General features: G+C 41.5%; 2 protein-coding genes across 2 annotated transcripts; both read left to right on the top strand.

Annotated features, from left to right (window-relative positions):
- The first annotated feature begins 643 nt into the window (after window positions 1-643).
- On the top strand, window positions 644-15,316 carry bgnb (biglycan b). Its single transcript, XM_051426257.1, has 8 exons — window positions 644-897; window positions 7,870-8,134; window positions 11,041-11,153; window positions 11,801-12,014; window positions 12,164-12,274; window positions 12,955-13,048; window positions 13,611-13,749; window positions 13,846-15,316. Exons 2-8 carry the CDS (start codon window positions 7,885-7,887, stop codon window positions 14,041-14,043), a joined length of 1,119 nt encoding a protein of 372 aa, XP_051282217.1. The 5' UTR covers window positions 644-897; window positions 7,870-7,884; the 3' UTR covers window positions 14,044-15,316.
- A 1,525-nt stretch (window positions 15,317-16,841) lies between these two features.
- b4galt3 (UDP-Gal:betaGlcNAc beta 1,4- galactosyltransferase, polypeptide 3) lies at window positions 16,842-25,124 on the top strand. The gene is made up of 8 exons (XM_051426240.1): window positions 16,842-17,144; window positions 17,740-17,833; window positions 17,916-18,482; window positions 18,618-18,853; window positions 19,530-19,720; window positions 19,812-19,934; window positions 20,870-20,974; window positions 21,812-25,124. Exons 3-8 carry the CDS (start codon window positions 18,200-18,202, stop codon window positions 22,167-22,169), a joined length of 1,296 nt encoding a protein of 431 aa, XP_051282200.1. The 5' UTR covers window positions 16,842-17,144; window positions 17,740-17,833; window positions 17,916-18,199; the 3' UTR covers window positions 22,170-25,124.
- Window positions 25,125-26,010: the final 886 nt, after the last annotated feature.

The raw sequence follows: 26,010 nt of genomic DNA, 5'->3' as shown, positions 1-26,010 counted from the left end.
TTAACTTTAAGATTTCATTACAGGAGCCACAATATCGGCTTACCGTGGGTCCCCATGGTACTACTGTATGTTGCAATTGCACTGTAGTGCTGAGATGTTTCAGACAATGCCATGTTTTAGCTTGTGTTTTAAGTGGCAGTACTAGAATTACAATGTCTTTTATCCAGATTGTCTTCAAAAGCGATTAATTACAGACCTCTAAGACAAAGTTCAAACACAGAGCATCGCCTCCTTCTCTTTCTTCTTCTTTAGGAAACATATGGATACATGGATAAGTTATGGATGCACCAAATAACACCAAATAATGTAATGAAATATAATTTTTTTAAAATATATTATTGTCATAATATTTAGACTATTCATAATATGAATACATATTATGTCCTTCCTATAAGCCCATTTATAACGTTTTCTATGATATTATGATGCCACTTTTATCATAAGAGTGCCACTAAGTTTAAGTAACACAACTCATATTACTGCAGCTATAATAGTACAAAAGTACTGTACCTCTCCTCCTCCTCCTCCTCCTCCTCCTTCTCCTCCTCCTCCTCCTCCTCCTCCTCCTCTTCCTCTTCTTTTCTCCATACAAAAAGTGGAGAAAGGAGGCTGGCTTGTTAACTTTATGGGCTTGACCCCCCCGGCTCGCAGTCATTTCCTCGGTTTGGACTGGAACGAGCACACACGGTACCCTGACACGGTTCGCAGTGGCACACGGTGGCGGAGGAGCTGCGGCTGGATGTCAGAGGACCTCGGGGAAATACTGCAATAATCCCTAAATGTGATGAAAATATAAGACAACAGTCTTCAGGATAATCTGACGCTCAGAGGGAGAAAAACACCCTTCAATCTACTATTTTTGGAATTTGGAATTAATATCTAATTTCTGTCCATAAGGTAGGGGAGATCGGTTATTTTATTATGTGTGCTATTCAGGGGCAACTTGTTTATTTCATATATTATATAAGTATTATTTTATACAAACACTAGGTGTGCATGAGGAATTATAAAGTTTAGGCTATGTGACCTATAGAAACTTTTACACTGTACTTATATCATCATATCATTTAGATTTTAGTAGATTTCAAACTCTACAGTTCACACTTGCACTTTGATTGACTTTATTTTAACTTTTATACTTTCAGTTAAAGTTGTCATGTTGTTCACACATATTTTGCACCACATAACCTGTCAAAAGTTATTTATTTGTTTTTCCCCCCCTCTCGATTATTATATTAAGTATATTATCCATACAACCTGTTACATCTTTTGGCGCATGGCGCATCTGATGCTGGGATATTTCGATCAGCTCGTACTCCAGGGTTACACTAGATGGCGCAACGACTCTCCACAGGATGTGCGATTGGCGCTATCATTAGTGGATGAGATAATAATTTAAGCAAAACCGTTCCTTCCTTTTACTTCGCCCTCAAATCAATGCACCCTTGTGCTCTAATCAGACTGGGAATGTAACACAGGGCATTTATAGCGGGTCTTTTACGTCCATCCCTGCATCATCATTTAGGAAGAATAATTATAGTGAGACGTGCCAATCAACCCCTTCTGGTACACAGGCTGCACTACCCTCAAATTCAGCCTCTGCACACACAAACACACACACACACACACACACACACACACACACACACACACACACACACACACACACACACACAGTGTTCAGATTGAAATGTGTTGAGAGAACTGTGGCCTGAGAAACTTTATTTGGCAGGAACATTATTATAGCCTGCTCTTTTCCTCGCAGTGTTATATTTTGTCACATAATATAATGCAAACAAATATACAGTCCTTTTTTTCTCCATCTCTGGCCCCATTCTGTCTTGTGCTCATGACTTCTTGTCCAGTCAATGCGTAACTACCATGTATGAGCCAATTGTACGAGTGTAGTTAACTGAGTCACCTTACCGTACAAAGAGAGCTTCTGACTGTGGAGTCAATGGTCAGACAGGCAAAATGATGGTCTAAATCTGTCTATTTCCTGACCTTCTAGCCTGCCTGCCTATTAGCCAGCCTGTGGGTTGACCACCCTGCACCTGCCAGTCTGTCTGTTCTGCCTGTCTGTCCATCCTCCTGTCTGTGTTTTATAAAACAACTTGTTCAAGTTCCAAGGGGGATGAGTTCTTTGTACCCTCATTGATCAGTTACAGTTCAGCCAAATCGGTGGTCAAATGTTCCCTCACTCTTACAATTTTTAATTCAAGTCAGACTTAAATTCAGGCTCTGGAAATTTTGTCTTTGCCATGTTTTGCCAATAAAATTTTGCTGATTGTTCCATTTTGGTTTTTCAAAAAGCAGCCATTGTTTACAGTCTCTATTCATAGCCCACTTATAACTGGCACAATCTCTGGAATACTCCACATACTTTGAATGAGGCTCATCTGCCCACAGGCACAGATCCTCAGGTCAGATGTTGACTGATCTGGCCCTTTTTTGTTTTCCTGTATTGCTTTGCTCTCTGTTCCTCTCTGGTTAGGCTTCGTCTCTGCAGTGTTGAGCAGCTTGCCACCACATCCAAGCTTGGCGGCAACAGAGAAGCTGCCAAACAGTTCCTTTTTTTAGGGATAGCAGTCACCAAATTACAGCCACTGGGGCAGTTAACTCCACCCGAATGCTCCTACCAGACCCGCCTAGCACTAACTTCTACTGTCTAAAGAGTACATGAATTTGGGTTGTGTGTGTGCGTGTGTGCGTGTGTGTGTGTGTGTGTGTGTGTGTGTGTGCCTATCAGTCTGTGTGTTCACGTGTGGTGAAGGAAGGAGACATGGCACAAGGAAATGAGGGAGGTCAGCCAAATGACCAGATCATTTTGGAGGTGGAACTTCAGATTTTGAGACCAAAATAGAGGGTTTAAGTACTGTATGTGTACATGTGAGTATGTGTTTGGGCCAGCTTGCATTTCCACAAGCAAACATTTGTGTGAGTTTTACATTTGTGTTTTTTTTAGGTGTCAGAGTTTATTGCTGCTTGGATCCTGCTTTGAATAACATGATGGGTTGGGAAAAAAACATGAAACTCTTAACTGAAAACAAATGAATATCCCATTGAGCAACGCCTGCCAAAATTTGATTTATTCTCTGAAACACAATACTAAGCCATGTCAAATATTTTGTGCTCAGTCAGCACTCTGATCACTTTGAGCTACCATGTGATGCTAATCAACACTGAGTGTTGACGTGGCGGCAGCCAATACACCGACGTTGTGGTGCCAGCTGGCACTTTTGGTAAGCTCTCTGCCCCACCTTAACTCTGTTCACACAACTGCCACAGTCTGAAGAGCAGAGCTGATGTGCTCCGAAATATGAATGCGAAGACAAAATGAGGCAGCATTTTATGTCTTGATCAATATTGAGAGGCTTAATGGATTTTGGCATTGCCGGCTTTGGCGATGCCAAAAGGTTTCAGCATTGGCAGACAAGAACAGCAGCTGTGAATAAGAAATAGGTGGTGTGCATATATAATTTGATGATTTTACACTTTACAGTCAACAATTAAAACTTTCTCTGTGGAGAAAAGGTGGCAGCAATTTGTATAAGTCAAGAGAAAATAGGGGATGTGTGTGTCTGTCTTGGTGGGAGGTAACATTGATTGCCTTTCTCCCGTCTGCGGTCATGGGAGACCAAACACTGTGTGTAGTATCTTGAGTAGATGATTATTCTTGGCAATACAGAGAGCATATAGCTTAAATATATGTTTGTATAGCTTGACAAGGGAAAAGGATGCTTTGTGGGAACTCCCGTCACTTCAAAGTAATTGCGGTGGATGTGATGGCTGACAAGTACCCACCACTTGATGGATAGTGCATATAGGAAATGCAAAGCTAATCTCAGACACCGGGTGTGGGAAACTCAAACAACTGATACACTTGTAGGATGGAGTGTTCACCAGATGGTGCTTTCAGAAACACTGCTGCCTTTTATTGGCAGTCAGCATCGGTCCATCCATATAGCCATCCCTGAACCCTGTCTCATATCTGTGTCTTCCCTAATCCTATTTTCACCTTTCAAATCCAATCGTAAACTACTGGAATTCTTATCTTAATAAAAGTGTCTTCTGGTGCCTGTTATGACAGCTTCAACCTCCTTCAGAGGTTCAGACAATTATATTATGAGCATGTTTATGTGTGCGTGTGTGTGTGTGTGTGTGTGTGTGAGAGAGAGAGATTCACATGAGCTGACACACCTTTGACACAGACAGGGAATTTCCTCCTGTTTCTTCTCTTCTTTGTTTTTGACTGAAGGAAAGTAATCATTGCTGCTGCAGACGATAGAAAAGCCTCCATCTCATTCAATGTTAAGATGAGACTGAGGTAGGACAAGCAAGATTGTATGGCCAAAAGTATGTGGACAACTCTGCATTACACCTAGATTATTTCAAAAGCATTGGCATTAATCTGCAGCTATAACGGCCTCCACTTTTCTCGGGAGGCGTTTTGCAAGATTTTTGAACAGAACAGACACTGATGCTATGTAAATTTGAACCAAAATTTAAATTGAAATTTTTACTGGGGTGTCTCTCTGTCTGCCCCCCCCCCAGGACAGCACACAGCACCTTGGAGACAAACACAGTGAGCGAGACGAGAATAGCCACCCGACCATCCATCCGTTAAACCACTCTTGGCCTTTGGATGGGAGGAGAGCGGAGGCAATAACAATTAAGATTGAAGCCTCCGGTTTGTTGTCGTATCAGACCGGATGTTTGATGGCTCACAGCTTAACTGTAGGGAGAGGAGAGGAATCCATATGTACACACACCAGGGCCAGATAAAAGTGGTTATTAGAGTCAGAGAGGCAGCTTGACTGTGGGATGTAGTTTAGTCTTATCGTCATGTTGTGTTTATAGTAGCCTTACACGTCATTCCTGGATGATGATAGGCTGTTCTTGTTCCTGTCTCCCTTTTTTTTTCTCCCTCGTCCATCATCCAACACCTCTGTCTGCAAATCTCCATCCACTACCACATCTCTGCAAATGGCTGACAAATCACTGGTTGGACGGATGAAAAATGGCTCCACAGACGAGAGCTTGGGTGCCACATTTTTAGATTTACAATATATACTTGTTATACCTCCCATAATGTTGCAAATAAAAAAAAAAAAAAGCTGCAGAAATTGTAGGTGTATAAAAAATGTGTGTATCCCAGTTCTTTTGTGTGTTGCGTGTCATTGTGTGATGCTGACCATATATGCCCTCGCTATGTCCTTTTGGCTGCATTCTTCTGGCCAAGCCAAGGCTAGTGGTGTTTTTTCTTTTCTGCAAAATGGTATAATTTGGCAGCTATTTTTATTGCTGAGAGCAGACTGCAGGGGCCAGTTATTCATGCTCCCAGACCAGGTCCACATCATGCACAGGCTCTTTGTTTTACTTTTTCCTTTTTTCTTTTTTTTAATGTCCCTAAATAATACTTTTATTTCTTTGAATAGAGCAAAACACTTGCAGTGGATTGCATAAGCAACTTTAACAGACTGAAAATGGATCCTTTTCTCATGCATAGTCTTAAATAATTCAGGACTCTAAACCCAGTTTGTATGTGAGGTTAGGAATAGTCAGCAAGTCTTGAAGTTGAATTGATAAGCATGTGTTGTTAATTCATCACCCACACACTCTGTGATGTATGTACTCTGACCACATTCCTTTGTGGAGTGTTTTTGTTAAGGCAGTATCAGTTTAGAGAACATTTTTTTCATGAAATGTGGAATGAGAAGCATTTCCCCCAACATTAAAAAGCCCCTGAAACCCCCCTCACAAGCTTTATTATTGTAGTCTCCCTTCTAAGCCATTCAAAGTCTTGTGAACAGTCAGCGCTACCAGAAATATCCTTGGACATTAGGTGAAAAAGGCAGGGCAGAGATCAAGATCAAGTGTTTGACTGGTGTCCTATTTAGGAGAAGGAGTAAGCAACACACAAAGAGACAAAATAAAGATTCAAGTTAAGAGATATTAAATGTTATGTCATATTTGAAGTATAGTACAAATTCCCATTATATCAAAAAAAACCCAACCCTAAGACAACTTTAATTTATTATTGTGTTATTCCCCCCCTCTCCCACCCTCTTTCTTTTTCTCTATTGTCTATCTCTCAGTCCAGAAAATGCTGACAGCCTAAATTTGCTTTTGCTTCTCTTCTGAGAGCACGATCAAGTTGCTACAGGATCCTCAAACTTCCCTGGAAAGTCCATTTGCATGCTAACCATTGGCAGCAAGACTTTCCAGCTGTAGGATTACTGAGCTGAGGGATCAGAGAAGAAATTAACACAACAGGGTTAAAGATTAAAGGGTTTTAGGTCACCCCAAGGTCCCGTGTAGGACTGGACTTCATAGGATTAGCTTCAGTCAAGGGTCACAATTTCCTGCGGTAAGAATCAATTGGCCTGGTAATAGTTTGTTTTTCTAGGAATTAGATTTTCTGTTGAGTGGGCGTGTGAGTCTTAGTTAGGTCAGTGCAGGCAGGATAAAGGAAGGAAACAAACACAGACACATATGCTCACATGTCTGGTGACCTCAATTAGCAGTGTGTGTGTGTGTGTGTGTGTGTGTGTGTGTGTGTGTGTGTGTGTGTGTGTGTGTGTGTGCGTGTGTGTGTGTGCACAGCTATGACATCATGGAGTCTGTGTTTCATGACATGCATACTCATTCAAACACGTACATGCACACAGACAGGCACTTGCATTTGCACACCCAGTTTCCCCTCTACATGAATGGTGGCTTTGTTTGACTGCTTGGTTGTAGGAATAAAGTTTTCCACCGCTGAGGTGATGTCCTCTAGACTATCTGATTGGCCAGTGAGAAGAGACATGCTCTCTTTAGAACGGTGTGCGGGAAGCAGACAGTGACATTTTGTCAGTGTGGTTTAAGTGACTTTCATTCCCAGAGTCGAGTCTTGGCAAATTTCCCTGGGGGTATGAGTTCATTTCTCCTCACCAGCCTCCAGCTCCTGGTCTGCCTGTGAGGTGTGGTATAAACAGTAGTGCTTTGTAATTAAGGATAAGCAGACCATTTCACAATATTTCAATGTCCATTTATCATCCATTATCCTTAGCTATGAATTTAGAGCCCTCATGCACACGGCTGGATTAACCTGTGCAAAAGTTTGCTTTTGGATCCCTGTTGACACCCCACACCGCGCACACACACACACACACACACACACACCTCCTACTCTCTGCGCATTGTGTATTAACTCTGATGCCCACATGTTCCCATTAAGTACAGTGCACACAGAAGAACAGACAATACATAGCAGCATCATTATTCATTATTTACCCTAAAAACCAACCAGTATACTTTTATGCTGGAATAGAACTACCTGGTCCCAGGTTTTCTGTGTGTCTGTCAGTATGAGGACATTTGGGTTAAACACAGTTCTGTTCAAGAATATGCGCCACGTAAGCACAATATAATAATAAAGCTCTTCAAACTAGATTTCAACACAAGGCTCCTCTATAAAATAAAACAATAAGTAATAATGCTGCCATGTAAATATGCCAAATATCCACTGATGCACATGAATCTGGGGATATGTGTGCAGTCACCTGCTTTGACTGAGCCTTGCTCATACACTTCCTTTCCTTACATTTATCACAGACATTTAGACATGTGACATGTGCATATGACTGTTCCTTTCTACTCTCAAGGGGTTGAACAAAATACATCCAAATGACTATAAAGTTGAATCAACACCTCTATGAAACTGTTTCAACAAAAACTGAACATTATAGCTTTCATGAATGTAGGATTTATTGTCCTGCTGTTGTATTAGACTGCACTAGTTTTAGCTTATTGTATAATAAACCAACTGAGTGTAAACATTCATATACAATAAAGCTGCTCTCCTTCCTCCTTTTGTTTCCTCAGGTGTGTAAGTTAAAGATGTTGCCACATTGCTCCCTCCTGCTGTTTCTATGCGTGGTCCGGCTCCTCTCCCCATCCTCGGCCCTGCCCTTTGAGCAGAAAGGCTTCTGGGATTTCGCCATGGACAGCATGGACAGCGGCGGGATGATGACGATGATGAGGGACGAGGAAGAAGGCTCAGCCGTGGAGGAGATCCCCTCCCCTGACACACACATGTGCCCCTTCGGCTGCCACTGTCAGCGCAGCGTCGTCCAGTGTTCTGACCTCGGTCAGTGGAAGTGTGTGAAATGACAGAGAGAGAGAGAGAGAGAAAGGGAGAGAAAGAGAGAGAGAAACGCATGTCTGTGATGCTTTGTCATCATTTCTAAATATGTGTGTGTATGGAGAAGTTCAGAAGGGAAAGCAAATGAGTGAGCATGACCCGAAGCCTTTTATGACTTTGATAGCTCCAGAGAATAAAGTCTCCCTTTGGTGTATTATCTAAGAGGGGAATTTCTTCCTCGGGGATAATGCTGGTGTATTTTGACAAGGAGAGGCATGTCTTTGAGGGATTTTGTGTCCCAGACTTTGTGTACTGGGTGGGAAAGGAAGGGAGAGATGGTTTGAGTGGAGAAGACTGAGTCAGGAGAAGGAAGGAGGAAGAGAAAATAAGACAGACGGAAAGAGAGGGAGAGAGAAAGACATAGTAGTGGATGAAAAAAGGGACACTTTTCAAGGGAGGAGATGAAAAGTTTATAATTTCCTCACTGTCTTTAAAGGAACTGTTTCATGTTGTTTTTGGGACGTGGAAAGGATGTTTAATAGGAAAGCCAAAACAGGAGGAGGAGGAGGAGGAGGAGGAGGAGGATGGAGGGGAGGATGGGTTAGTTTAAACAGGTTTAAGATAAAGGAGATGATTAAAAGGACAGGATGATAACAGATAGACGTTGTGTTAATGTGTACAGATGAGGTGTTTTTGAATAAAAATAAGGACGTGAGAATGTCAAATAATCACAGTGATGAGTTACACTAAAAAAACATAAAGCTATTGTAGTGAAGTGACAAGCATATAAAAATAGTCAGCTATTTCTTGACACATCAACATTGCATATGATCAAAATATGATTTCCATGATGCTTTTACAGTCTGTCTTTGTCTTAATTTTAGTCATGTTTCCATACAAGCATACGCTACAATTTCCTGTGGATATTGTAAGTGCATGCTATTCTTCCTCTGTTTATTCTCGCAGGACCAAAGAAACTGCATCCAGTTGTATTTGTGGATATAAAGATTCCTCACATTATACTAGCTATATAACTCTAATAAGCTGTCTGTGTTTAGACATAATGGTTTTGTCGAATCATCATTTTACAGGCTCTATATATTTACTGTCCCTGGTCTTTCTGCAGAGGGTAAATGTGGAAGCGTATAATTTCCGAGATGTCAAGTGCTTATTTAGAGCAGATGTATTTTAGCGGTGGCGTCTGTCTCCTCTCAGAGAGCATCCCAGCATGATGTCGGGTATTTGTGTTGAAGGGGCGCTGGGGTTTAAGAGGGTGCTAGTTTTGTCAGTTTGCGGTACAGGCTTTGAGATTTGTGGCCGATATGGTGAAGCGCTGTGGTTTGGGGTTTAGTGGGTTAAGGGATTCAGTTAATGAGGATGTTGGTGAAAGTTTTTTCAGGTCTGTTTATCATGTCTGTTACATTTGATGCAGGCATATAAATTTTAAGGTTTCCAGCTGGCAGGATGCATGTCGAAAGCTGCAGGTGTTGACTGGAAGGTAAAAATTTCCTACCACATGAATCCACCTGGTAACATTCCGCACTTTCTGAGGTCCTATTTCTCTCACAGCAGCTGTAATAACTTCATCACATTTGAGAAAAGTAAATCATAGAGACTGAGTTTGGTTTATAATTGGAACTTGAGCTTTCATCCGTAACTTTAATGAATGTATCTTTGCTCCCTGAAGGCAAAAAGCTTATTTCTTGGATCAAGCTATGCTATAAAGTTCCAGATCTCCCAGCACTGCGAGGACGTGGTTTGAGCTGAATGTAAGAGGGAGCTGCTGAGGGTTTGATCCTGTGTGGTGACACAGAGGGTGTGGCACAGTACAGCCAAAGCCATATATCTAAATTTAACTCTAGATGGACAGCTCTGGGTAGAGTCCTGTGGGTCAGATGTGGTTGGTGGCAAACTGGATCCCAGTGGGACAGCTGGCGCTTTCACCAGCAAGTCTGGTTGCATCATGGTCGTGCTCCAGATGAGGTCGAGCTTCGCTTACCGTGGCCTGTCTGCGCCATTGACCACATCTGATGTGCTTGTCCACGTGGCTCTGTGATGTGGTCTTGTTAATGATCACTGGTTGCTGTGTTTGTGCGTGTGCTGAGTCATTTTTCCAGAGAGATCACTGAGGGGAATAATGCAGGTGTATTTCTTAACGCTATCCACTTGTTGTAACCCATTTTTAGTACTTTGTGCATTTACTGCTTAGTAAACAATACTCATAAAAAACACTAACCATAACAGCTTTTGGTGTTTATGCTTGTCACTGACGTTGCTAACTGCACATTTTCGCTGCTTCGTAGCAGGTGTTTCTGTCACAAAGAATTAGGACACTTTTGTTTCCACATGTAATGACAGCTTCAGCGCTCACACATTAACACACACAGCCAGTATGTCTCTGTTTGTGTGTGCCAGGGTTGTGCCCCTTGTCTCCCTTTTACTTTGCTCATGGTGTTTAAGTCACATCCTTTGTGACTTCTGTCAAATGGAAACCAGATGGGAAACACATCTGGTGTCCCCATCTGGTGTGAGGGGAATTTGCATTTGTGTGTGTGTGAGAGTGCACGTGTGTCCATGTCTTTGTCAGTCCCAAAGTGTTAGTTATGTGCTGCGTTGACGTGTGACCTACATGGTTGTGTCTATGTTCACCACTCATTAAAATAATAGACGAGGAGCCCCAACGTGCTCATTTGAGATTGTGTGGGAGTGTGATTGGGTTCATTTTTAGGCCTGATGGAGGTTTTAAAAAACCCAGTGACTATTTATTTTCCAAGGTCTATGTCTGACTAAGATGTCCTAAGAGTTTGCCCATTGAAAGCAAACAGCTTTTTAGGGTGTTGGTTCACAGTCATCCATGGAAGAATTTAATGGAGTATGATTCCCCTCTGTGTTTTTATTGGTTTTCTCCTCAGGTCTGACCGAGGTGCCAAAGAATATTCCTCGGGACACCAAGTTCCTGGACCTGCAGAACAACCGTATCACTGAGCTCAAAGAGGATGACTTCAAAGGCCTCACTAACTTATATGTAAGAGACACACACAGGCTGGTCACATTCATAATGTCCCTCTCAGCATAAGATAAGCACCTCTCAAGGATGTGTAACCGATTCAGCTCAGCTTGTATTGGCTTTGGTAGAGTGAAATATCATTATAAACCTCCGTTTCCTCTGGGATTTAGAGGTTCATTTCCTTTCTTTTTTGCCCTCCACCGCCCTTTGCTCTGAGAGCTTTAATTGTATTAAGTTTGAGCCCAAAGTCAAATGCGAGTATTCAAGCTCAAATCCTTGCCTCTCTTAGCAGAACAACTTTGCTCACTCCTGACCAGCATTTAAGAGCGCTGACCAAGAGCAATATTAAGTCTGGCAGCAGAGGAAACTCCCAACATGACATTATACAATAGCATCTCTATTAGGGTCTGTTTACTGTAGCCTACATCTGTCTCCATCTTTCAGCCAGCGCAGGTGGAGAGACAGTCTGGAGTGCAGTGAACTGTTCCTAGATCTGTTTTAATTTACTTAAACACATTCAGTAGAGACAGAAGACGCAAACACAAGCTCTTGTGCATTCTGGGTATTATTTTCACTTTCTTTTCATTTTCTGACTGATGTTTTCACACAAATCAAATAAAGTGAGTGTTGAATTTTGCCTCTCCATGATTACTATTGTTTTTCAGGGTTTGTCTCTGAGGAATAACCTTATTTCCAAAGTCCACCCCAGAGCATTCGTGCCTTTGAAGCACATGCAGAAGCTCTACTTCTCCAAGAATTTGCTGACCACTATCCCCAAGAACTTGCCTGCCTCTCTGGTTGAGATGAGGATCCACGAGAACCGCATCAAGAAAGTGGCAGCTGGAGCCTTCTCAGGGCTGGGCACCATGAACTGCATAGGTCAGAAACGCTGATGACTTCAACCAATTCAGGCTATATTCGGTGGTGCTCACCACTGCTTTTGCCACTGTATAGCATTGGCATTGGATTTTGAAGATTAAAGAGACTGTATTTTATTTCATGCCACAAATATCCCCTTCATCTTGCAGAAATGGGAGCAAACCCCATCCATAACAGCGGTTTTGAGCCTGGAGCCTTCAAGGGATTGAAACTAAATTATCTGCGTATATCAGAGGCCAAACTTACTGGGGTGCCAAAAGGTAACAAGCCATCTGTGTGGTTAACACATTTCCAATGGGGCATCACACTGTTTGAGACTACCTTCAGCATTTTGGGAAATATTCTTATTCACTGAGATGAGAAGATTGATACCTCTTTCGTGTCTGTAAATATGAAGCCAGCAGCCAATTTGCTTTGCACAAAGAGTAGAATCAAAGGGAAACCACTTGCTGGCTTTGTCCACAGGTAATTTGTTTGTTTAATCCATACAATGATGTCTTCGCCGGCTGCCTGGCAACTGCTGTCCCCACCCAAGAAATAGTCCGACATGTATCCAACCGTAAAACCACAAATTGTCATTTTTACACTTTTGTATGCATTAAACAAACAACATACAATGTGTGAGTATTAGAGGTTCTGGTATGCATAATGTTAAAACCTTTGGAAAGGACAGGCTAGCTGTATCACCCTGTTTCCAGTATTTATGCTAAGCTAGGCTAATTGGCCGCTATTATATTTACTGTTACTGACAGACAACAATGCTACCAATCTTCTCTTCTAACTCTAAGAACTGACGCATTCCACAAAATGGCTATTCCTTTAAATACCTCTAATTAGAATCCAAAGGGTCAATACAGGAAAAAAAGGGCAACGGGGTATAGGACACAAAAATTGACAAAATCCAATCTCACACTAAAGTGGAGGTATGGTGTTCTTTCAGATCTCCCAGACAGTCTCCATGAGCTTCACCTGGACCACAACGAGATCCAGGCTGTGGAACTGGAGGACCTGAGCCGCTACAAAAACCTGTACAGGTATCTTTAAAGCTTCAACATCATACTCATTACTAACCAAAACTAATTTCTTGCACCCCGAGGGATTTGCTTATCTGAGTTTTTCATTTCCAGTCAGCAGTGCCCCTCAGGGGTAATAATATGAACTACATTGACATGCCATAAGAAATAGCAGGATAAATGATAGTTTGTGCTTGTGTGGGCTTTCCCACTCTAGTCATAATAGCAGTCTCTCCCTCTCATCTAATGTAGAGAGAAAACTTTTCGACAAATACCTTAAATTGGTTTCTCTTAGGCCTTTTCACAGCAGATATTTTGACTTGTTATAGTAGGAAAAGTTATTCTTGTCTTCTCTGTTCCCTTATCACACCTCTAATCTATAATGTGGTTATTTATAGTCACAGGAGTATTGGCAGGCTGCAGAGGCACTAATCCTCATGTTGCTTAATGTCCTTTTGTTGCAATGATATTTATCAGGGAATTTACCCCAGTTCACACTAGTAAAACGGTTAAGCTTAATGTACCATGCAGCGGCCTAATTTCTGCCTATTTCACGTCTCTCTCCTTGTCTTACTTTTTCCAGGTTGGGCCTTGGCTATAACCATATCCGTAACATAGAGAACGGCAGTCTGTCTTACCTCCCCAGATTGAGAGAGCTACATCTGGACAACAACCGCCTCACTCGTGTTCCCAAAGGCCTCCCAGATATGAAATACCTACAGGTGAGTCTAACTTGCACACATTTTGTTTGCCATCTGAGACTGAATATCTAACACGACGCTCTACTCACCCTCTCCGTCGCCACTCCTGCTTTCCAGGTGGTGTACCTCCATTCCAACAACATCAACCAGGTGGGTGTGGATGCCTTCTGCCCTCGAGGGTTTGGGATGAAGAGGACATTCTATAACGGCATTAGCCTGTTTGCTAACCCTGTCAACTACTGGGAGGTGCAGCCTGCCACGTTCCGCTGTGTCAGCGACCGGCTGGCCATTCAGTTTGGCAACTACAAAAAGTAAAGAAAGGGGATACTGAGAGGTGGAGAGAGTGAGGGGAAGAGGATGGAGGAGGAGCAGCAGATAATTTAAATAATAAAAAACTTGAGAGATAGAGGGAAAGGATTGCATATTTGAGGTTATTATTATAATTATTATTATTATCATTATTGGAGAGAGGATGGAGATGATGGGCAATACATTGATTAAATAGAAAGAGAAGTGAGAAATACAATCACATAACTTGAAGGGAGTGGAAAGCAAAGCGCTTGCAGTACTTCACCTGAGTTTTCACATTTTTCAATTGAAGGTTTTGAAGGTTTTACCATCTGAAATGGATGAGACTGTCTGAGAAGAGTGTTTTTCCCCAAGCCTAAACCGATGAAAAAATGAGTACTGAAAACCTGTGAAGCATTTCATTCCATTTTTTTTACACAATAGTGCTTATTGTGATAGAAGTCATTTTTTGTTTTATTAACACTTCAAGATCATGATTAAATAGAAAAGCAATGCATTATAGATTTTTTTTTATATATATACATAGAAAAGGTGCTCTGTATGACTTTCTGTGTGTGCTGATCTGGGAGATGCATCACATTTCACTGGTCCGAAGCCATTTAGCCCTGAACTCTGTGATTAAATTATACTGTATTAATAAACAACTAGTCACAGATTTGGGGCTATTTCCCACCATTAACAGACACAAAAACAATTGCTCAAAAAGTTTAAACTATTATTCAAGTTAACCAGTTCAAACTTTTCTGTATATATCATGGCAGTTGATTGATAAAACGGCAACAGGTATTCATCATCATCATCATCTTTTCTAATTGATCTGAGGGACCTGAACCACCAGCCTGCCTGTGTAAGGAGTCTATTCTGTGCCTTGACTAATATTATGCTGTCTGTATGATACTTTAAAACAGTATTCCTTGAGGGGACACTGAGTCATTTAGAGAAAACACACATCCGCTTTGCTTTGAGACAATGAGGGCAGTGTTTTTATGTAGTGCTACAAACAATACTAGTGTTGATGCATTGTTTTGCACAGTTTTTCTGTTATGCTTTATCTGCTTCAGGGTTATTGGAGGCTTAGGCTGTTTATGTTGGTAGACCTATGTGGAACTACTCTAGCAATAAGTATTCTGTCCTGTCCCTGTTCTGTAATCTGACAAGCCACTGCTGCATGTGAATAAAGACATTTTTAGCCTGCTGCATAAAGCCAGAGAACAACTGATGCCCCTGGGTTGGATGCTGTGTGAGAAATAAAGAAGAAATATCACTTTGTGTAGAGGAAGTTTGAGTCCACACTTTATAATTTACAATTTATAATACAAACATATATAAACAAGTTCAGATTACATTCAATGTATGACAAAAACTGGTCCTTTAAACTTTTGTAGGGGATTTTGGGAGGTGGAATTCTCCCAAATCCGGAATGGTAAACATAGTTAATATAATTTTGATACTGTGGGCAGGGTGTCATCAGGTACTTAAAATGCCTTAAAATGTCCTGAATTTTAAATCATTTTCAATAAGAGAATTTCATCTGATATCTTTAAAGGGAAAATAAAGTCAAAATAGTTCTTGCTTCTTCAACAGTGACTTATCTCGACTAGAAGCCTTTTTAATTTATGAAAATCATAAAAATGTACCGGTGTTTAATTGATGTTCTGTGGTTTTTAGAGTTTTGTATGTGCTTTTGTGTCAGAATTGTTTTTAGCCACAACTACTTTACTACATCCCGCGGTATTGTGAGATTTCTTTGTCTCTGCAGCGCTGGATTCAAGCCCACAATTTCATGCTCTTTCCCACAGCTCTTCTGTGTGGTGCTTTTGCACAAGACTATCTTCAACACAGATGAACACGCACACACGCACACACACACACAGAGAGAGAGAGAGAGAGAGAGAGAGAGAGAGAGAGAGAGAAAAGAATGGCAAAGTGAAGGAGGAATCTACAGAAAATTCTCCTTCATGAATCTGCACAGGAAAACAAAAACATGTTTTTAAAAAAAGTAGTCCCACTGCCTACTACAGAACATTTTCACACTGACAAAATGATATACATTCACATATCAACATGCAGACTAAAATAATGTAGATCATGTAGTCTGATATTGTAATAAGTCAGACTGCACATTAATCATTATAATTCTGATGAACATTTTGATTCAGCTGACGTTTAATATTATTAACTCCATAATTAGACCTTTTAAGCAGTTTTGTATTGGAGGTTGTGGATCTAAATGGGGTTTGAAGTTTTTTGGAGTGTCAGGGTTACATTAATATCCTGGTCTGAGAAACCTGGATAAAACCTAATCTAGGTTTTGAGAAACCTAGAAGCTAGGATACTGTGACATGTAAACACCTTATCCTGGTTTCTACAGGGATATAAATTATGAATAATCAGGTTTTCATGTTCAATATCCAGAATATAGTAGGACAGTATTAGCAGGATACTAGTGTGCATGTAAACGCAATGTGGCAATAAACAGGTTTTTTAGGCTGAGATGTGGCTGAGATGGTGAGACATTATGACACATCTGCACACAGATGATCAGAAACCTGGAGTGTAAAAACCTTTTATATTAGATCACATATAAACGCACTCAATATCTTAAAAGAAAATACATTTTGCTGTATAATGGCCGATCCAACATCCACACAAGCGTTTTTTGTTTTTTTATAACTGCATCCAGCGTTTTAATCGGCGTTTACTGTGTGTGGTCAAGTTTTGGTTCGTTCATCAATCAGAGTCAAAACTATCATTTCATTTTCAAATATGCCGCTTGGCGCGTCACCGCCGTGCGCCCCAGCCCATCTGATTCAATGATACAGCGATGAGGCAGAGCGCACTTGCCCGTGTTGACACCGGACGGATATGCGGCGATGCTCTTGCGTGTGAAGGCGTTTGCAGCGGTCTTTAAGCAGCCACGGAGACATTTCGCATCGGATGAGAGATTAGGAGGAGGAGAGGGAGGAAGAGCGACCAGCATCAGCAAAAAAAACCCCAAGAAACACCCGGTATCTTTTGGTCCATCGCGTCTACTCCTCGGTGGCGGCGGCCCGTCGACGCTCGGAGGAAGCCGGGGGCTGGATTTGAAACGTCGCAGGGATGTGCTGGTGAGTCGGCTGGTGCTGCAGAGCTCGCATGGAGCCTCTAATTAAAACAACAATAACTGCAAATTAGGAAACACTCTTTGTTGCAGGAGGATAAATCTTGTAGCCAGTGATCCTGTCGAATAAATGTAAACATTGGAGCTACAGGATAGGATAGCCTGCACCCCCCCCACACACACACACAGGCCCTAACGATGGATGCTGATAGGCTAATCATCTGGATTGAAGGCTTTCTGTACTGATAACCGTTGTTCCTGCTCTACGCTGATCTATTTTTGAATGAATTTGAGTTTCCTGTCTGACAAAATTAAGCTCCAGTGATGCATCCAGTCCATTGCAGTAGCACTGTTGGGGCTAACAGGGAACTGGGATGTTGGATTAATAGATCTGCAGGCATAAGCGTCTCTTCCCATGCATGCCCCATGGAAATGTCAGTGCTGAAAATAAGCCCTTCTAAATAAAGAAGCAAACATGACATTTGTTTGTAGCTGCTTGTCATTCCCCAGCTTATTTTTAGCTTACAGTAGACTACACAGTCGTGCTGAGACAGATCTGCTGCTGTGCTGCTACTCATTCAAGTCTTTTTTTTTAATAACAGAAAGTTTGAGGATGAAAGGAGGAAGAGGAGGAGAGATGTGGAGTGAGCCCTTCCTGGCCCAGGACAGGTTTTAGTTAGGCCCTTGCAAATCCAGGTAACCTACATTTAGACTGAAGTAATGCAATAATAATAATAAGCAATATATGAAATAAACTAACGTTCTTCTTCCTTCTCAGTGACGTCCGTGGTCAGGAGGTGATGGCAGTGCTGACTGAGCTTCACCACCACTGCTATCCATTCCTACAGATGGACGCCCCCCTCCTGTACGCCTGAGTCTGCACTCAGCGCTGCCTCCTTCCCCTCCTCTCCTTTTGCTTCTCCTTGCTCATTTCCCACCTCTTCCTCCACTCTCATCATCCAGCTGCCCGCTTTCTTCCTCCCCCACACATCTCTCCTCCCATTCCTCCCATCCATTTCCCCCACATTGAATTTCACTGTACCTCTACAATCTCCCGTTATTATGGCGTGCTTTGGGCGCTCTCTGGACTCCCCGTGCACACTAGCCCTGCTGGTGGGCTTCCAGTTTGCCTTTGTTCTCTATTTCTCCCTCGGGGGCTTCAGAGGCCTGGTGTCTGTCCTGGTGCACACCACAGAGCCGGAGTTTGATTACTCCCGACCTCATGACGTCTATACCAACCTCAGTCATCTGGGAGTTCCGCCTCCCCCGCCTCGCAACTCTGGCACTGGACCCCCTGCCACGGGACCGCCGCTGAGAGACTGCCAGATCCCCTCCCCACTGCTGGGTGAGAGAGTCAGAGGGGTTAAATGTGTGCTGTTCTATGCAACATATACATATACAGTAAAATGCTCTTTGAACAGCTGTGTGGGATTTTGCTAAGCTGTTTGTCAATCAATCAATTTCCATTTCTTTCCTCCAGTCGGACCTGTGTCTGTCCATCTTTCCTCTCCTCTGTCTCTGGAGGAGATCAGACAGAGGAATCCGTTGGTGTTGCCGGGCGGACGCTACCGACCTCCAGACTGTGAACCCCGCCACCACACAGCGATAGTGGTACCATACCGGAACCGGCAGACTCATCTCCGTGCCCTCCTCTACCACCTTCACCCCTTCTTGCAAAGACAACAGATCCACTACAGCATCTATATAGTACAGCAGGTTAGGTTATGAGTGTAAAACTGGTGTGTTACATGTGTAAATATTCCAAGGATAATAGTAGCATTATGTAATAATAATGGTGTTAATGCTGTAACAATACCAGTCTAACACTGTTATGGTATATTACCAGTGTATAACTACTTTATATTATTACATAATACTAATGTATTATCAGTATATGAATATTGTAATATTTTGGTACTACTAAAGTATTATTTGTTTGGTGTATTTCATGTATATATATAACTAGTTTATCATTGTGTAATACTGGTATATTACTGTATAATAGTGGCTGTAACACCTTTGTATTATTGGTGTACAGTACCAGATATACTGGTTTAATACTGTTATACAGAATATAATAATGAAGTGAGGCAAACATCTGATTTAAAGGGTCAGTTCACCCATAACAACATAAACATGTTGTTATGCTTATGTTTGTTACCTTAGAATGAGCATTTTTTTTCTACAGTAGCCCAGAATGTAAAAAACTAAACACTGGCAGTAGAAAGGCCCGTTTGGGTTTTTTTCGTGCACTTTGTGTCCACCATAGGTTCTCCTCTGCACATGGAAGGGGAGGGTGAAGCGAGGAATTTGCAATCTGTAACTACACCGCTAGATGCCACTAACTCCTACACAATGGACCTTTAACATCTGTCTCTGTTTCTAACTTCAGTGGGGGAACGGTACTTTTAACCGAGCCAAGCTGCTGAACGTTGGGGTGCGGGAGGCCCTCAGAGATGAAGACTGGAGCTGCATCTTCCTTCATGATGTTGACCTGCTGCCTGAGAACGACCACAACACCTACACCTGCCACAAGCAGTTTCCCACACACCTGTCTGTGGCCATGGACAAGTTCAGATACAGGTAGAAGCACGGTGTGTATGTGTGCGTGGATGGACGTATTGTGCTGAGGCTTTACTTTTAAGATTGCACACTGGCGATTTCACCCTCCCAGGCTGCCGTACCCACAGTATTTTGGTGGAGTGTCTGCAGTGACACCGGACCAGTACATGAAGATGAATGGCTTCCCTAACCAGTACTGGGGCTGGGGCGGAGAGGATGATGACATTGCTGCCAGGTAAGGAGGGTGAATGGCGCAGAGGTCCACATCCTGCGTGTCAGCATGTGAGATATACATGTGTTCAGCATCCGAACTACATGCATGCCCATTTCAGCATCTCCGCTTCTTCTTCTTCTTTATCCTCTTTTTTTTACTGATTCATCTTATTTCTCGTGTTTACTGTTTCGGTACCACATGTTTTACTTTTCTTTGACTTTTATTTTATGCATCCTAACATCATCTTTCATCTTTCATCTTTCATCTTCACGTCCCCTCCCACTGCTGTGGCTTTGCTGTGTATCTCTTGGAGTGGGCTCAGTGAGTATGTTTGCATGGACTAGATCACAGCTGTGGGCTGGACTGCGTGCTTAAAAGTTTTCAGGCCCATCACATTCTGTGCTGCGGTCCTCTCTCTCCACTCTCTGACTCTTCTAGCATTTGCCAATCTGTTGTGAGAGAAACTGAATGGAACAAGAAAAAGCTTGCACTAATTATTACATGAGGCAAAACTACAAGAATATTTATTCCCTATGTTCTGTAAGACTGACTTTTGTGCATGTTGCAACCTAAAATATATCATATACTAAACTACATCTATCACATTATGTTTTGATTGACTTAGATAAGGGTGGTACAGAAGCATCAGAGATGGAAAAAGGGAACCACAGTGGGTTTTTTTTACCACCTATGAGCCATAAAGGTGTGTTATTCTCATACATCACCCATAATTCTGTTTGTTTTCTTTCTTTTTATGGTTTTAAATTAATCCCTTAGAGGCTAGATCTACTCAGATTGAGAATTGCTGTTGTTTTAAGCTGTAGAAAATAAAATGGATAGTAAAGTGCCAGGCTTTTTTGATCTAATATTATCCTCTGAGTCTAGTTTTCCAGTTTAATGCCTGAGAATGAGAATCTGCTGTTCCTGTTGACTCCTGTTGTGTGCTGCCTATCCAGAGTACGTCTGTCTGGCATGAAGATCATGCGCCCTCCAGTGGCCATTGGTCATTACAAGATGATCAAGCATAAAGGAGACAGAGGCAATGAGCAAAACCCACGCAGGTACAGATAGACACACTCTCAAACACACGAAAATGATGTAGGGACATTTTTCACACTTTTTGTGGGGATATATTTTTGAATGATGAAGTATTTTCACACATAAACACTTACTTTGTACCACTAACACTTCCATTGCTGGGGACAAGCATCAGAATTATGTTGTCTTCCCCTTTTTGCCCCAACCTGTCCTATCTTCCAACCCGTCACATGTTGAGTTTTAAATTATGGCTATTTCTTTTTCATTTACATACTATGATGTGGTGTTGGCATTTGTTTTCAGATTAGAAAAACACAATTTCCTCGTCCATGATGCTTCAGAAACATATTATTGATTATAAAAACAAGCGCCTGTAAATCAGCTGCAGCGCCACAAATCACATTTATTCACATTATTAACTTTTACGGAGAGGTCTTTTTCACATGGTATCGTTAAAGGAATAATTTGACATTTCTTTCTTGCAGAGAATCAGATGAGAAGATCAATGCTACATATCTGTCTGTTAGATTAGCTTAGCATAGAGACTGGAAACAGGTGGAAACAGCTAACCTGGCTCCGTCAAAAGGTAACAAAAGACCCGTCTACCTGCACCTCTAGAGCTCACTTAATCTAAAAATCTGTATAAAAGTGCTAAAGTGTAGAAATGACATGTTTTGCTTTTACAGGGTTTATGTGCTGGGGTTATTTATCTCTGGGCACAGTGACTTTAAGCAGAAACTCCAGGACAAAGCCAGGCTAGCTGTTCCCACCTGCCTCCAGTCTTTATGCTAAGCTAAGCTAACAGTTTCCTAGCCTCATATTTTGACACACACACAGTGATATTATGTTTGTCTTTCTAGATTCGACCTTCTGAAGAGGACCAGACTCAACTGGCGCTCTGACGGCCTCAACTCTCTGACCTACGACCTCCTTTCCAAAGAGCTGGAGCCTCTTTACACCAACCTCACCGTCAACATTGGAGAAGACCCCCGTCTGCCCCCGGGGAAAGCACCCATCCACTTGAAAACAACAACCCCTGTCCACCACCACAGCACCAGCAAGACCGGAGGCCCAGCCAAACAGGAGAAGGGGCAAGAGAGCAAAGGGCCTGTGGCGGCAAATTTGACTGTTGTGAAGCCAGTTGGTGAAAAGACAGAACCAGCCCAGTCAAAGGCAGCGAATCAGACAACACAGAAGAAGACAGGTGTGATGAAATAGGATCAGGTCTATAATAAAAAGACTGCATCACATCTGTAGCATAAAGTGGCTTCTACCTTTGTTTTGATCTGAAAGACAAAATGAAGGAAAGCAGCGTAGTTGTGGGACGTAAATGCTCATGCTCAGTGCAGGTTAGGGACAGTTATGCAATAGATCCAATAAAGAAGCCACTTTTGTCTACAGGGGTGCATTCAGGAACACGACTGAGTCACCTCTTGGTTTGTCATCCGCTGAATGTGACTCTGGCTCTAGTCACAGACAACAAGTCTGAGGTCCAGCTCACGACCAGTTTGGGGCCAGGAGAAGAATGAAGGACTCAGTCATACCCACATAGAGGTCAAAAACAAACTAAATGAAAATGAGACAGCAAATATATAAATCTCTGCTCTTTTCCAGACATCGCAAGTTGTAAGCAACCCATCTGCTGCCAGCAGACCTGCAGCTTCATCCAGTTTGCTCCCAAAAAAACTGCTGCTGTCAGTCCACCCCACTCCACGGTGGGTTTGTGTTTCTGTGCCTTCTCTCTTTTATGCGCATTTTATAGACTGGTATAGCTGGTAGAGTTGCTTCTAGACGCTGACCTGGGGTTCATTTTACCTCTCCTGCGTTGCAGCAAGTATTAGAAAGCAGGGAGGTTAAAGTTGATCCGAGATCAGAACAAAAGATTTGTTCCAGGACTGCCGTTTTATATTTGTGTGCATTGATCAAGCGCTGACTGGCTCCATAGTTATCAGACAATTTTAGAGTTTATATTTATATAGAGAGACTTCTTTATTTGTTTACTGGTTTGTTTTACGCGTCCTTCCTTACAGTCTGGTGCCTCTCTCTCTCTGACATTTTGTTTCTAGACAATCAAATCATATGGGAAGATAACTTTGTATCCAAACACATAACAAAGTGAGGAAATATTATCATGACTATCTTTACACCTGTCAGATAAACATAGACTTGGCATGATAGTTGTTGTCTAGTTCGACTATACTCTCAATACATGGATAGACCTGTGCTTCTGATATTATCTGTGATTTTATTATTTTTCTTTTGGATTAGTCAGGTATGGAAAAAAAGCAAACTTGCAGACAATATTGTAGGCACGTGACAACACATTTGCCAGTTTCAGATTGTGTTTTAATAATAAAAAAGGTTATAGTTACGATAAAGCACTGTGTATAGATCTAGGTCAGCTTTTTACTAGAAGGCCTGACGTCTTTCTGTGTATTATGAAAGACCCCGGTGCATCTGAAAGCTATAAGAATGTCTGCCTCTCCTTGTCTGTCATTCACTAGAATGTGTGTCTTGAAGGAAAGCAGGCAGAGAAAGAAGGAAACGTGTATATTAGAAAATTATATAATTTTATTCTGAGGGCTGCCAAATTAGCACATGCATGTGGGTAATTTGTGTTGACAGATCCATTTATCATCTACTTCTATGATCTAAAAGTGACTTCATTTCTTTTTTTCCCCCCATATCAGCCATTTGGAATGTATTATTTTGAGTTTTCATCCTAGTTTTTGTGGAGGGAGAGTTTAACAGGTGAGCTTATTTTGTGGACAGGGACTCAAATCTGATCACTCGTTGGGCATAAGATTTCTTGCTGCTATTTGACTAGGGAAACGGTTAACTGTATAATTAATGTTCTTGAAGAATGACATACTGTAACACTACTTTTCTGGTGTGGTAATGTATTATGTATGCTAATTTGAATGTACTTAATTTATTATTTATTTATTGAGTCACTGATAGAGCTAAGTGCGTATGTGTTTCTCCACTGTAGAGCAGATTATTATCCCTTTATACTATATCTCCATGTTTCCTATGTTAACATCGTGCCTCATGAAATAAGCCCATATTACTGGAGGAAAGAAGGCATACTTCTGGGTTATATGTGAGCGCCCTCAAGTGGCACAGTCTGGCATAGCGCCAGCCAAGAACGATCCAAGGACTGAATGAAACTGCAGTGTTGTGACATGAATGTTAATCATTAATGTTGGCCATTCACAGGTTTCAGCCAATCAAATCTTTGCATTGCTCTGTGTGGAGGGTTTTTCGTTTGCGTAGTGTCACATGATTGATCCTGCAAGCTTAAAGGTGTAGAGCAATTTTACTTGTCAATAGAACCAAAAACTACACGGTGAGTGTTTTATGAATGGATATAGTTTTATAGAAGGAGTCTACGTTTATTTATGATAAACTATTAACTGTTTCAAACAAAGAGTGCTGTACACACAGATTGTCTTGACAGAGTTCACTGAGAAATTAGGTATAGTTTCTTCTTTATACTACATAATAATTTAGTTGCATATCAATAGATAATATATCCTCCATGTATCGTATTGCCTGGGACAACGCCTGTATGACATGAAGCAGTGACAAACTGAAAGCTTTTAAGGATGTTATGTAATCTCAGCAGATTAATCAGCAAACTGTGCTTACCTGGAGATTGTTCTATATTTAATAAATAGGCTAGTTTTTATAAAGGATGTTTTTCGCATAAATGTTGGAAATATATACTGTGTAGTTGAATGCAAATTCAGTAAACAGGATTGGAACTTCTTAGTAAAATTTTTTAATTTAAAGAGGTCATTTGATCATGATTTTATCCTTATTAAACACGATTGAGAAATGTTTGTGACTGCCAAGAACCACCTCACTAGAAAGATGGGATGTTTATGTGTCGGTAAATGAGATGTAATTAATACATTACATCACTTATAATGAAAGGGCCATGATATTTGTATCATACGATGATAACTGTTGTCATCATATGTTGCCTCATTGGTCTTGAAGATGAAAAATTGTGTGTGTGTGTGTGTGTGTGTGTGTGTGTGTGTGTTCGTGTGTGTGTAGAGAGCAAGGTCATCAAAAAAAGGCAACAGAAGCAGTGAACTAGGATGGACAGTGTTATGACAGAAAGCAAATACGTATATCTACCAATAAAAACACATAATCATAAAATGTCTCTTTCCACATTTTCTATCATGACCAGCCTTACCAAACACATTTATGCAATGACATGAATGTGGAGCAACACATATTTGAATATACACTGTACTATAAATACTTACAGCGATGCACTTACTCCCCCACAACACTCGAGGCCTCTTAATGAATACAGGCTTTAGCATTTTGATTAATACTGCCACAGCTTTAACGCTGTAGAGATCAGATGCTCATGCTAGCTGGTAGATTAGCAGCCATATATCATCATCAACACATGCTGTAGAGCAATCAAAAACTGCACTAACCTGTTACATCACCCCATGTATTGCAGGCCCCAGTGTTCTACGTGGGCATAAAGAGCAGGATTAAAAAGTTGGATATGAGATCATACCTATAAATAGACAGTGACCCCCAGCTCTGTACGTTCGATCTGTTTCGTAATCTAAAATGCTGTATGACTCACCAAGAGAGGGCAAAACACAATCTCATAAACTGGGTGAACAAAAAAGAGCACCTTACAACCGATCTCAGTGCAACGCCAACACACACTACAGCCTCAAAATAGGACCATAGAGATGAAATAACACCCCTGATAGACTCAACAAAATCTGCAAGCTTCACAAATGTAGTATACTGTTGACGCTGTTGGTCGATTGCAGCTGATAATACTAACACATTTTCCTGTTATTTTGAATACAATTTCTTCAGGAAAAATACATTGCTTAAAGATAGATTATGTAACTTGAGTTGAACAGCAACCATCGTGGCCACAGGTGACAATGATGGGATAATAGTAAATGTAATAGTAAATGTGTAACAGTAGCACAAATATTGGAAAGTCATAAAGGCAGCAATTTATCAAGTTAGCTAACGTCAGCCATCATAAGCTACTTTCAACTTT

Source organism: Dicentrarchus labrax, unplaced genomic scaffold (genome assembly GCF_905237075.1).
Source record: "Dicentrarchus labrax unplaced genomic scaffold, dlabrax2021, whole genome shotgun sequence".
Taxonomy (NCBI): domain Eukaryota; kingdom Metazoa; phylum Chordata; class Actinopteri; family Moronidae; genus Dicentrarchus; species Dicentrarchus labrax.
This window is presented reverse-complemented; position numbering and strand designations above follow the sequence as displayed.